The sequence below is a fragment of the Marmota marmota genome, unplaced genomic scaffold, assembly GCF_001458135.2.
Source record: "Marmota marmota marmota unplaced genomic scaffold, marMar, whole genome shotgun sequence".
Taxonomy (NCBI): Eukaryota; Metazoa; Chordata; class Mammalia; order Rodentia; family Sciuridae; genus Marmota; species Marmota marmota.
In genome coordinates, this window is record NW_025999900.1 from 38,565,081 (window position 1) to 38,579,181 (window position 14,101).

General features: G+C 36.6%; 1 protein-coding gene across 6 annotated transcripts in view; it reads left to right on the forward strand.

Moving 5' to 3' along the window:
• Positions 1-6: 6 nt before the first annotated feature.
• Positions 7-14,101, forward strand: part of Pcnx1 (pecanex 1) — a 149,547-nt gene continuing 135,452 nt past the window's right edge. For 4 of the 6 annotated variants that reach the window (XM_048798891.1, XM_048798892.1, XM_015493498.2 and 1 more), the window contains exons 1-2: positions 7-169; positions 2,714-2,720. In XM_048798891.1, coding sequence (XP_048654848.1) covers positions 2,719-2,720 — 2 coding nt within the window. In that variant the 5' untranslated portion in view covers positions 7-169; positions 2,714-2,718. The remainder of the gene's footprint in view (positions 170-2,713; positions 2,721-14,101) is intronic. The other 2 variants (XM_048798893.1, XM_015493489.2) reach the window with 1 other exon arrangement.

Below are 14,101 nucleotides of genomic sequence, written 5' to 3' on the forward strand. Positions count from 1 at the left end.
TGAGGATCGCTGTCCCCTGGCGCCCCTCCCCTCCCCTCTGGCTCCCCCTTTGCTCTCCAGGGCTTCCCCAGTCGGAGTCAACAGCAGCCCGCGCCTCCGCCCCCGCGTCCCCGCCCGCCGGCCGGGAAGCAGTCGCTTCCTAGGCCCCTTCTCGGGGGGCCCTTCACCTGTGGCCTGTCCAGTTTTTTTCCCCCACGGTGGGCAGACCCTAGCTGGGTGTCCCTCCCTGCCTCCAGCGTCTCGGGGTCCGGCCGAGTGGCTAGCCGCTCCCGGAGCCGCCGCGCTCACGCTGGACACGCCGGCGTGTTTGCGTGCGCTGCCCGGGCACCCCTGGGCGCCCCTTAACCCGGGGCGCTCCCCGCGGCTGCTCCCCGGGGCGCCCTCCAGCCTCGGTGCCTCTGCGCGCGGAGCTCGGGAGCGGGCCGAGGATGTGTGCGCCCTACTCAGAGAGTCACCGCGGCCGTCCCGGCTCTCCCTCTCTTCTAGGTGGTGGTGGCAGATCAGGCTCCTAACTGTCAAGCCTCCAAAAATCATTGTTTTGTTCACCACCGGTTCTTTTCTGTTCAGCTGGGCGGCCAGCGACTGTGGCGTTTCCAGGCCTGCTTTGCGGGGAGGGAGCGGGGGAGATACGGGGAATCTGGCTGGCATTTCGCAGATTTGTTTGGGTTGGTTCAAGGCCTTTGACTGATAGGAACAAGGAAAGTATTGCCTGTTGCTTAATTCAGCACGACCAGTCTCTGAATGACCTGTTTTTAAAGCAGTGTTTTCGCTGAAAGTTTGTAAGCACACTTTTGTTTTAAATCACAGTAGGTGAGGGTGGGGCACTAGGGAAACTGTTGTGGAGAGAAGTGTTATTTAAAGCTTCAGTTAAAAATTTAAAAGTTAACCGGAAGGGAGAAAGGATAGTAACTTTATTTTCGGAGAATTCCTTCCAATGTGTTTCTGCTAACTTTGTTCTTTGTGGGTACAGTGAAGCTGCTAGGTTAGAAAATCCCGTAATGCTACTCAGACACGTGCCAAAGGTGAGGCCACCCAATTATTCCCCTAGTGACGCTCAGTTGCACTAATTGGCAGGCAGAGTGCGGGTTTGGGGGAAGATGTGCTAAATTTCACATTCTCCAGCAGATTTTAGTTTTTCATTGAGATTATTTCGAAGGGACTTTCTGTTTGGGATTTACAAAGAGTTATTTTAAAAAATGCTGATAGCTTAGTTTATTAAGGGACTTGTTCAGTCTTGTCGCATTCTGAAAATTTATTATGAAGTGTTATGATTTCAATTAATTCTGGCCTAGGGAGTTCTCTTTGCACCACTATACCTTCTAGGAATATGACATCATTAACGAACAGGTTAATTACTTTGGGTGTAAGAATCCTCAGGCTGTCACAAAGCTTTAATAGTCGATTTCTTTTGTATCCAGAAGAGTTGTAGATTTAAAACTGAGAATGATTTTTGAGATGTTAGGATTAGTTGCTGTGGCCCGGTGTAAGGTTTCTGTGTTAGCACTTGCAATTAACCGTGTGATTGTGGTTAAGTCTCTTTAAATGTAATTAACAAACACTACTGAAGGACTATTAGAGCAAATCGAAACTAAGACATTTAAATTTACCTGCTTCATCTTGGGAGTTTATTCAGTTTAATTGTCAAGTATTTGAGTTTATGGTGTATACTAAGCATTGTGCTGGGTTCTGGGGAAATAAAATTGCTTCTTTGACTGTTGTTTCAATTAAGGCAATTCTGCTCTTCCCAAATCTTTTAAAAGCTCTCCTTGACTCTTCTCTTTTCTCCCTTGATATCCAGTCCATCAGCAAATTCTGCTCATCATTACTACTGTCAGTAGCACCATCTTTGCTCTTTTGGTTCAGGCTACCATTCCTTCCCTTTTGGATTATTGTAATGCTCTAATGAAGCTCACTGCTTCTGTTCATTATTTTCTATTCTCCAAACAGAAGTCTGAGTGATTCTTTCAGATCATGTCACTCTACTCCTAATGCCTGCCCTCCCATGTGTCTGTCCCTACCCCCACAGACATCCACATATTTGCCTGTTTAATAATCTTCCCAACAAGGACTGTTTCTGCTGTCGTGCCTTGCACTTGCTCTTCTCCCTGTCTGCGCGATGCCTCCCCTGTAGATACCTGTGGTCTTGCCCCACTTAAGGTTTCTTATATATGTGAGGCTTTCCCTTAAACCTGTGTAAAATAGCAACTTCCTGAGCTCTTACCACACTATAGCTTCCTGCTCTCTTTTAAATAGTACTTATTGCTGATACATGTACTCATTTGTTAAATGCTTTTGTTATTTCATAAACTTTAATGGGGCAGGAACTTTGTCACTGCTGTATTTGCAGGACCTAGGTCAGTGCCAAGTAAATAAACTCAATGTTAAATGAATGATGAGCAATGAGCAAGACACAGCTTTTGCCTTTAAGGAACTTAAAGTGTAGTTTGTGAATATAAATAGCCAAAAGTATTAGAACTGTTGTGGAAGGGTGAATGACCCTGAACTTTTAATCAAGGGATGGAACCTGGTGTGGGAGATTAGCAAAGAGGATCGTAAACATTTTAGGAAATACAGTAGTACTATAGTATTTTGGTAGATTGAAATATATAATTAAAGCAAAATCTAACATTCTGTGTTAAAATGAAATCTCAGCCATAGGTTATCATTCATATGTTCTTTTATAATAATTACAACTGATAATGACTTTATTAAGTGTACATATAGGTTCTTTATTCCAAGCCCTGTGTCTTTATAAGGCTTAGCTGTTAGTGACTTGTTTTGTGACCTTAGGCAAATAGATGAGCTGGGAATTATACAGGATTCTTTGAAGCCAAAATCACTATGCAGGCTGCCTAAGTTTGTGGAGAAGTTGTGCACTGTAGAAGTCAGATGTTTTTGTGTAGAATTCAGATGTTTTTCCTGTCATTAGCTTTTGGGGATGCTTTCAAGGGTGGAATTTACAATTTCTGCAATTTTAGAATTTAAGTAGGAAACTTAAGAAAATTTTCCTTCTGATTACTTTTTATGTTTCTCATAAGTAAAACACCTCTTTTTATCTTCTTATAATTATTTTTGTACATGGCATGTCACAGATGGTGAACTTTGGGGTGGGAAGCATTTTTGTGTTGTAGAGAACAGATTGGAGTTGGTGTTATCTTGATTTTGAATTTCAGTGTTGTTTCTGATTATGTGTCCTTTGGGCAAGACTCTTCATCTTCCTGTACCTTGAGTTACTCATTTGTGAGATATTTCATGAGTATTTTGCAAGAAAATATTTATGAAATAGGGTATTCTCCTTCAGAATGGCTTGAGTAAATGTCATTTGAAAGAATGTCTAATTATAACAATGTTCCCTTTGTAATGCTGTATGTCTGGAGGAGATTTGATAGCTCTGGATTTATTAAATCAAATCATTATTATAACATGCTGCTCAACATATTATTATTATTATTATTGTTTTTTGTGAAGAGTTATACTTGTAGTTGGGTGTGTTTACACACTCCTGTAATCCCAGCAACTCAGGAGGCTGAAGCAGGAGGATTCCAAGTTTGAGGCCAGTCTCAGCAACTTAGTGAGGCCCTAAGCAACGTAGCATGACCCTATCTCAAAATAAAAAATAAAAATGGCTGGGGATGTGGCTCAGTGGTTAAGCACCCTGGATTCTGTCCCTAGTACCAAAATTAAAATGAGTAAATAAAATAATAATAATAGGTGACAAAATAGAACTTTAAAATTTATTTACATAAGATTGAAGCATAGCAGAGTGGTAGAGCACTTGCCTACCATGCAAGAGACCCTGGTTTGATTCCCAGCACTGAAAAAAAGAATTTATGTACATGAGAGGTTCTCATTCTAGTTGACATCACTTGACAGTGATAAAAATGTGTACAAGTGCAAGCCCATTCTTGCTCAAAATCTGGAGTGTGGCCCATTAATTTGTGTGTTATAAACACTTCAGGTAAAATTAAAGAACCCATCAGTATTCCTCTAATTCCCAGCCTCTGATTTGCTTTCTATCTGTTGTTCAAAATCCTCTTGTCTGTTTCACAGGCACCTCAGAGCTGTCATGTCCAAAACCACTCTGAATTCCCCCACTGAAACCCCTCAACATCCCCAAACCCTTTTTTCTTACTCTGTCATCTTAGTTAAGGACTTATTTTTAGATGCCAATACCATCCCTCCCCCTCAACTTAGGAGCAGTCTTACCAGTTCCACTGTCGGAATACCTCAGACCTTCCTTTCACTTCCTACTCCATGGTATTGTCTGTCTGTATCACTACCTTAACCTTTTCTCTGCTCTTTGACTTCTGTTCTTGCCCATCTGCAGCTCATTCTCCGTATAAATTTGTTTGTATTACTTCCCCTTTTTAATATTCTTCTATGATTGTTTTTTTTGGTACCCAGTATTGAACCCAGGGGTGCTTTATCACTGAGCCACATCCCCAGCCTTTTAATATATATTGAGACTGGGTCTCCCTGAGTTGCTTAGGGCCTAGCTAAATTGCTAAGGATAGCTTTGAACTTGCTAACCTCCTGCCTCTGCCTCCCAAGCTGCTGGGATTACAAGCGAGCACCACCGCACTCGGCTACTTCATCCTCATTTTAATTTTAGTAGTCTTTAATGCTGTACTTCTATTTGCTTAGTATTTAGATTTTTCTATTTTGTAGAATGCAAGAAAGTAGAATCTTTATTGGTTCAACTGTTCTGATTTTTTTCCCCCTAAATCAAAAATTACAGAGCCTTTAGTTCTTAACCATTTTGGAGAATGAGGCAGGAGGATCACCTGTTAGCTCAGTCTGCTGAACATTTTAGTACGCAAAGTGTATTTAGGCCTGTAGATACTTTTATTTCTTTACTTAGAAAAATGGTCTCAGATTTTTTTGCTGTTTTGAAGCCTCCTGTTTCCACTAGACTATAAACTGGAAATGTTTCCATGTGGAGGGAAAAGTGACTTTTTAAACAGTAAAACTGTTCCGTAGTAGACCATAGTATAGATGTATTGCAGTATATCTAATAATTTTCCTAATACTGGCTATGTAGGATGTTTCCAGTTTTTAGCTATTTAGAAAACACTGTGGTGAATATTTTTGTAGTTAAATCTTTGTTCTAGTTTTTTGATTACATTATTATAAATAGACAAGAGTGAATGCTGACGGAGAAGGGATAAACAGTTGGCATAAAAGTTGAACCCCATCCTTTATGGTTTGTGCAGTCTTATTGATGCACACAGCATGTTTTCTGTTAAGAGTGAGAGGGAAGGCAGGAGGATATTGGAGGTTTGAGGAAAATCCACAAATGTGGAATGTTTTTCTTTTTGTGAGTGGGAAGTGAATTGGCTATTGAGGGATGATAATAAGATTGCTGACAAATCTCAAAGGGTACCGTGAATTGAGTTCAAAGGTTGAAGAGGAATGTTCAGGAAATAAACATAGGGTAAAATATACTTGGAAATTACAGCACCTAGGTATGATTTTCTAGGGAGAACTAAAAAAATAAAACAAAACCAAAAACAATACAAAACAAAAACAGTAAAAAGAAAGTGGCCTTGAACAGAATTCAAGCCCAACAACATTTAAAAATCAGCAAAGGAAGGGAAGGGTAGAAAAATGGAGAGAGGAACAAAGCCAGGAAAACAAGAGTATTTTGAAAAATGAGAATGGTAAAAATGCCAAATTGTCCTCTAGAAGTGCTAATTTAAATTTCATCAACTGCATTGCAAGTACTTCCCAGTACTCTCTTCCCACCCCCACTCAACACTTTCCAAAACAAGGCATTATTGTAAATTTCTTATTCAATGAAATTTGGACAAAACCATTTCAGTTACATTTTGTCTTTGATAATAGAATTTTTCTTCTTCTTCCCCCCCCCCCCCCATTTGGCAGAATTTTCTTACTTTTTGATTCAAATAGTCTAAATTAAAGATGTTTACTGCACTAACATGTCTCATAGCAACTTTGATTTGACTTTTTCTATTTGGACTCAAGATTCTGAAAGGAGATTGCTTGCTGCTTTCTATTATTTAATCCGAGTTAAATAAAATGATTTTTCTGCATCTGAGCATGGCAAGGAAGTTGAGAACTATTTAGTAGGTGCATTAGGACACCAGGGACATCTGAGAGTAGTAACAGTAGAGTAGTGTGGACAAATGGGTGAAAAGGGAATAATAGAACAAACATTTTGTAGATTGTACCACTGTTGACTTCTTTAGCATGTAGATGAACTTTACAAAATGAGTAGTTACTGATTTTCTATTTCTCTGGTTTCTCTGTCCATCCTCCATAAAGTTGATTGGATGCTTTCTTTGGTAGCATTGTAAAAAAAAGCTTAAGAGTTCTTCCATTATCCTTGTAACCTGAGTATCTGCTTCTTTTAACTTTGAACCATTGATGCCAGTCTTTATTGTTTTGTGTAATGGTAAGAAAGAGAAAAAAGAAAGAAAGAAAAACCTGGTGAAAAGCAAGCCATTTCCTTTTGGGTTTTTAAGGGAAAAAAAACCCAAAAAACAGTCCTATTTTGTAGCATTTTGTATAAACCAAGTAGAACCCTGAGAGCAGAATGCTCTGTGGACAGCCAGGAAGATTAGTCACAAATTTGAGAAGCCTGAATCATGTTGCTGCCTGTTTTCCCTTTCCTACCCCTCCTCACTCCTTGTTTGAGTGTTGTCTAGACATAAACTAAACAGGTCCAACCACCATAGTTGTTATTTTTACAGCTTTCAATTTTGATACAATTTTAGATTTTTAGAAAAGTTATAAAAATAGTACAGAGAGCTTCTATATACCATTACCCAGCTTCCTCTCATATTGAACTGTTATGTAACTATGGCACATTCATCAAAATTAAGAAATTAACATTGATACAGTATTATTAATGGACTACCGCATTTTATTGAATTTCATCAAATGTCTTTTTCTTTTCAGGACTCAATCCATCTTTAACATGACTTTCTATTTGTACAATTTATAACAGCTTATAAGGTTTTTATCTATGATAGATAAAATTTTTTTAAATATTTATTTTTCAATTTTATGTGAACACAATATTTTATTTTTTTAATGTGGTAATGAGGATTGAACCCAGTGCCCCATGCATGCCAGGCGAGCACTCCACAATCCAAGCCCGATGTGGAGCGACATCCCACAAGCCCAATGGATAAATTTTTGATGGACTAAACAGGAGAGTATTCTGAATATCTGTACAATTGGCCATTAGCCTGTATTAGGCTATTTTAAAATTGAAATATTTTACATATGAAAAATTGTAAAGATGAAAAAGACTTTATTCTTCATTAAAGGCAGAATGGAAACTTGTGTCTTCCTATGTGAAGTTGTTTTTCCTAATTTATAAATTAGAGATGATGAGACAAGACACAGCTCTATTATAAGGCAGAATATGACTAGTTCCATATGTGTCATGAAGTATTTAGGAATTGGAAGGAGGGTGTAATTGCTTCTTAGAATGCTGCATACAGAGGGTAATCTGTACATTTCAGACATTTACTGTTTGCTAGGCACTGCTATTGGTCTTATGATGGCATCTTTATGAGATTTGTTATTTGTGCTGAACTAGTGTATCTATAACCTTCCTATTAGGCAAATGGATCTTTGCTCTAGGGAAAAGATTGTTAAAAGAATATATGTTTTTGGATGTAGTGCTTTGCTTTGCTGTCAAGTATTTGTTGTGATATATTCAACATGTGAAGTGCTTCTCAGTGAGTTATTTTTTTAACTTCTGAGAATATTGTTTATGTCATAAGATTGGCATTCCTGGTAAGTGTCTGAAATTTAAAAGAAAGGCTAAAAAAGCAAACAGACCCAAATAAATTATCATTTACTTTCAGGTCACAAGTATATATATCTTCTCCATAAGCAAAACTGACCCTCATGACAAGACCATGATGAACATGGCAGGGTAGTAAACTGGGGTTTTGTTGTTAGGCATTTTAGTAATAAAATCCTCAATATAGAGATTAAAAAGAAATAAGTGTGACAAATCTAAAACGGTAACACTGTATTATCCAAAAATATTTTTAGTCCCTTAGACCACAGGAATATTAAAGTATATGTTACATGCTATTGAAGAAGTAAGCTTAAGCTTGTTTTTGCAGTATCTTATTAATTTGAAGATTTTGTAAGTAACAAGAAAGTTGAAAGAATAGTTTATGGTCACTCATATCTCTATCCACATTCCATAGTTATGAACTTTAAAAAAAATCATATTTGCTTCAACTGTATATATAGTACTTGTATGTAGTCTCTTTTGCACAGGTGTATGGGACTGAAATGAAAATGTGTTACAAACATCATGACACTTCACACTAAAATGCTTTAGACTTTGTCTCCTACATAATTATAAGACCCTTATCATGTTGAAGATGAAATAAAAGTAATCATTAAGCTTCTGAAAAGTTGTTCAACCTTACTCATCAAAGGAGAAATGCAAATCAAAACCATAACTATTCATAGAGGTTTCCTGTGGGATGGAGTATAGAAGTAGAAAATGGAAGAATGGAAGGCAGTTAACAGAACTGGCAAATATGACTACTGAACATTTTAAATATATACTCAAAAAATCTTATAAAGTTAAAAGACAAATCAGAGGCAAACATTAACACAGGATAGAGTTAATCCTTATATATACAAAGGGTGCTCACAAATCAGACAACACTTCTGAAAAACGGATACAAAAAGCAGTTAAATGAAAAAAAAAAGCATAAGACCTGTTCATATAAAAATGGTTTTGATTTGCATTTCTCCTTTGATGAGTAAGGTTGAACAACTTTTCAGAAGCTTAATGATTACTTTTATTTCATTTTTCTATGAACAGGTCTTATGCGTTATCCAGTTTTCTGCTAAGGGCAACCTTTCACATTTTAGAGTTGTGTTTTTCAAATATTAATCACACAAATTTATCACCAAATTTTAAAGTATTTGAAGAAAATAAAAATTTTACAAATTTTAGTAAAGTCTTTATTTATATCATGATGAAAGCTGGCGAGGATGTGGGGGAAAAAGGTACACTCATACATTGCTGGTGGGCCTGCAAATTGGTGCAGCCAATTTGGAAAGTAGTATGGAGATTCCTTGGAAATCTGGGAATGGAACCACCATTCCACCCATCTATTCCCCTTCTTGGACTATACCCAAAAGACCTAAAAAGAGCATACTACAGGGACACAGCCACATCAATGTTTATAGCAGCACAATTCACAATAGCTAGACTGTGGAACCAACCTAGATGCCCTTCAATAGATGAATGGATAAAAAAATGTGGCATTTATACACAATGCAATATTACTCAGCACTAAAAAATAACAAGATCATGGCATTTGCAGGGAAATGGATGGCATTAGAGCAGATTATGCTAAGTGAAGTTAGCTAATCCCTAAAAAACAAATGCCAAATGTCTTCTCTGATATAAGGGGGATGACTCAAAATGGGATAGGGAGGAAGAGCATGAGAAGAAAAACCTTTTTTAAAAATAAAAGCATTTGTTCCAATGAAGCTAATTGATTAAACAATTCCATCTTTTTCTCTGTGGCTTAAATGCTACCTTTTTCATAATCTAAATTTGTACTGAGATATTTTGGGTTTTCTGTGCCATCAACATGTCTGTTCTTACATGAATCCCATGTATTTTTGGTGACTCTAGTTTTATATATGTGTGTGTGTGTGTGTCTATAACTATATCTACATTTAAAAAATATTTATTTTTTAGTTGTAGTTGGACACAGTACCTTTATTTTATTCAATTTTATGTGGTGCTAAGGATTGAACCCAGGCCCTCATATGTGCTAAGTGAGTGCTCTACCGCTGAGCCACAACCCCAGCCTTATATTACATTTTTCATAGTGATAGTCTCACTGTGTTCTGTATTGTTATTTTTTTTTTCATTACTTTCTGGCTATTCTTGCATGCTTACTTTTCTATTTTAAGTTTCTTAGAGATACTGTTTAATTTTTTATTGAAATGGCACTAAGTTTGTGGAGGCATTACTTTGGGGGAGGGAAGTTTGACATGTATATATTGAGTCAAGGTGATCTCTCGATTTATTCAAGTCTTTTATGCCCCTTACAACATCTTTTAAAAACGTTTTCTTCATGGTAATTCTGTACATTTTTTCCTTAGGATTAGTCTTAGATTTTAGTTTCTAATATTAGTGTAAATAAAACCATTTTTCCACTTTGTTTCTAATTGGTTATTGCTTGTAAGGAGGCTTATATTTTAAAATAAACTTTTTATTTTGGACTGCTTTTAGATTTACAGAAAAATTTGCCAAGGTAGTACAGAGGGATCTCATGTACCCTGCACCCAGTTTCTGCTGTTATTAACATCTTAGATAACTTAGGTCACAGCCAGCAAGCTAATATTCTTACAGTATCATTCATATAAAGTTCATACTTCATTCAGGTTTTAAAAATTTTTACGTAATATTCTTTTTTCTGTTCCAGGATCCCATTTAGAACTATTGATTTTAGTTTATTAATCTACAGCCAACCTTATACAATTAGATCTTTTTTGTTCTAATAATTTCTCTCTTGATTTTGAAAGAATTTTCACATACATAATTATATTTCTTTAAAAATTTTTTTTTGTAGTTGTAGATGGACAGAATGCCTTTATTTTGTTTATTTTTATGTGGTGCTGAGGATCAAACCCAGTGCCTCACAATTATATTTCTAAATAATAATTTTTCTTTCTGATATTTATACTTTTTCTCTCATGTAATTGCTTTGCATGACACTTTACACATACAATGTTAAATGTTGTAAAAATGGACAGCCTTGCCTTATTCCTTATTTTGGCTTTATTCTATGTTGTTTTTTGCATGAAATAGTCTTTTTTCTTTATTTCTTATTTTTTTGGTCTATTTTCCACTGACTTCTGATCATTAACTGAACTAATATTTTACCTCTGTGTATCCTGAGGTCCCACAAATCTTATGTAACTCATGATTTTAGTAGCTCATCATTAGTTCCTCTGAATCATATGTACTCAGAGATCTTTTTTTTCACTACGTTGCTTAAACATTATTTAAAAAATCAAATATTTGTTTGCTGTTATATATCCATCCATCATTTTCTCATTTAGTCCTCTTCATAGCCTTATGAAATGAAGATAATATTATTCCCATTTTACAGATGAGGAAACAGAGGCTCCTGGAAGATAATCACTGGCTCAGGGTTATACAGACTGCCTCTTTCTTCTCTCTGACCTCAGGACTACTACCCATAGTCACCTCCTACCACCATCCTCTACACAGTTATGCAAGATGCTTCTATTTGATTGATCTGCTCCTGAAAGCCTACCAGTGATTGATTTGTGGTAAACTAAGTGTCCCCTGATCATTTTCAATGTGTGTTCTGAATCTAGTACTCTCAGAGCTGTTCTTCCCATCACCATCTAATTATAACCTTAATCTGGTTCCCCTCCTTGGCTAGCATATTACTGAATGCAGTGGAAGCCCATTTTTGAAGTGCACTTTTCTCCCTGGGATTTAGTTATGGTTCTTGTATCTGTTTACAGTGAGATAATTTGTGTCATGGATCACTTGGGGTGGGGGTTACCCTTGTTCTGTGGCACATATTATGAATGGATTTTATTAAACTTTAATGTTCTTTCACTTACTGGTCTAGTGTGGGGTTCTTTTCTTGTTGTGTTTATATCACATATTATCTCCTCCTTGCTATTGCTACTGCCATTATACCTTCTATAGAGATGCAGTGTTTACAATCTATTTTTAGTGTGCCAATTCCAGTTTATTATGAACAAAATCTGGAACTGCATTACTTATAAGTATGTAAATAGAAGCACCTAGCTGCATGTTTCAAGGGATGGAGGCTTTTTTTGGGGGGGAGGGCTGGGGGATTTTAACTTTGGATTGGCAGTGCTATTGGCTTCTATTGGGTAGAGCCTAAGGATGGTGCTAAACATTCCACAATACACAGGATGGCATCCCAAATAAAAGGTTTGGCCCGAAATGTCAATAGTGTCAAGGCTGAGAAACTACCATACAGCATGCATTCTCAGTGGATGTGCTGTGACACTCAAGCAGGCAAAAATTAGTTCTTGAGTGTGTATGTGAAAAAAATCTTACTCTTTCTGGGTATAGAGATGTAATACAGTAATAAAAATATCGAGTGTGTCTATAGTAATAAAGTTTCAATGGGGGGGCACGATAGAAAACAAATGTCTGAAAAGGCTCCTCAGGAGGTCAGTACGAACAAAAAGTTGAGGACACTGTCTTGGAGGGAGACCATCTAGTACTACTGAAAAACTCAGTCTCTAAAGTCAAACTGAATATAAAATCCTATTTCTGTCACTTACCAGCTATGGGCATGTTGAGAGCCACAGCCGAAGGGGCCCCCAGCAAACTTACAGACTGCCAGCTGATGATTGGCTCACAGCTGCCGAGCAACATCTAGCTGATTGGCTCCTCTGTGTGATGCTCATTGGGCTGTTTCCCTGCCCTTTCAGACCAGGGAGCTGCTCATTGGGGGACTTTTTTGGCTCCGCCCACACAACCCAGCCAATCGGCCTCAAGAGCAGGAGGATTGTGGGAGGTGGAGGCTGGTGGTTGAGAGAGTGGCTTGTGGGAAGCCGGTGGTGGCAGTTGGGCTCTGAAGGTTTTTCCTGAGGAGCTGTTTTGTTTGGCGTGTGTGGTTCTAAAAATAAAGTTCGTTTCTTTTGACAAGTGGCTCCTGAATTGTGCCCAGCCAGACTGCGGCATGGGCAAATGACTTTACAGCTTCAGTTTTGTCATCTGTAAGATGGAGATGATAATAACAACTTTCTTCAAAGTATTGTTGTGAGATAAATCCATTTATAACACTTGGCGCTTGAATGTTAGTCATTCTTCTAAAGGCTCAAGGAAAAAAATTTCTTGTTTTTGCTGTATTACCATTTCTCAGAAGGGGTCTGAGACTTGATGGGTGATCAATAAATATACATTGAATGAATAGAGCTCTGATGTATTAAGCTTCTTGAGTTACTTGATTGGAGGCAGTATGATATGTCATTTTCGTTCTTTTTTTGTATGTGTTTGTTAAACACCATTCACGTTTGATGCACCTTAAATATAATAAGTGATATAGCATTTCTTTTAAAGTTAGAAGTAGATTACGTAGTATGCAGTACTATCATTCTGTTTCAAACAAATTGAATGAGCTCAGGGCAAATGTGATGGAAATGATGTATGGGTTCTGGTTAATATTCCTAGGAGAGCTAATATTTTTTTTTAAATTTATAAATCTTACTGATTTTTGTTTTGTATTTCAGCTTGTAATTTGTTCCACTGAATTTTAGTGAAACAAAATATAACTGAATTGTAACTTTTTATAATTAATTTTTGTTTGCTGATATTTTATTTTGGAATATTTATTTCTATTTGATCTGCATAGTTTTGATTCTTTTAGCATAATACTTTTGTTATTGAATTAAATGATTTTTATTCTTACTTAAACTTGAGCCATTGTATTGTTATTTATTTTGTGCTTATATACTGTACTGCATCTATAAGAGTATAGTTATACTTTTTACATAAAGTGAGAAAATGCTCATTATTTTTTTATAGCATTCTTTTTTAAACATACATTTATTATTTATTTATATGTGGTGCTGAAGATCAAACCCAGTACTTCACACATGCTAGGCATGCACTCCATTTTCCTTTTGGGTGTTCGCAACAACATGGCTTGATTAAAAAAACAAAACAAGAGTCTATAATAGCTATTATAATGTTCTAATAATGTGCAGACACTGAATGTCATCATAATTGTGAAAGATTAAGTTAAGCAGTTTATGGAGCTAGGAATATGTATTTATGAGATGAATGAGAAAAAAAATTGTTCTAGTGAAGCACAAAAGGAGTTTTTGTGACAAATAGAATTAATTCACAAAGTGTCTTATACTGAATTGATGTTGATGTAAACCTGTTAGATAACTCATATAGCTTTTGTAATGATAACTCATATAGCTTTTGTAATGATGAAAGTTCTGTTGCTAAAGATATTTGTGAACAAATTGAAATTGTTTTGAGAAATAAGAGTATAAAATAATATATCTAAATTTATTTTGTATAACATTTTTCTTTGAAGATACT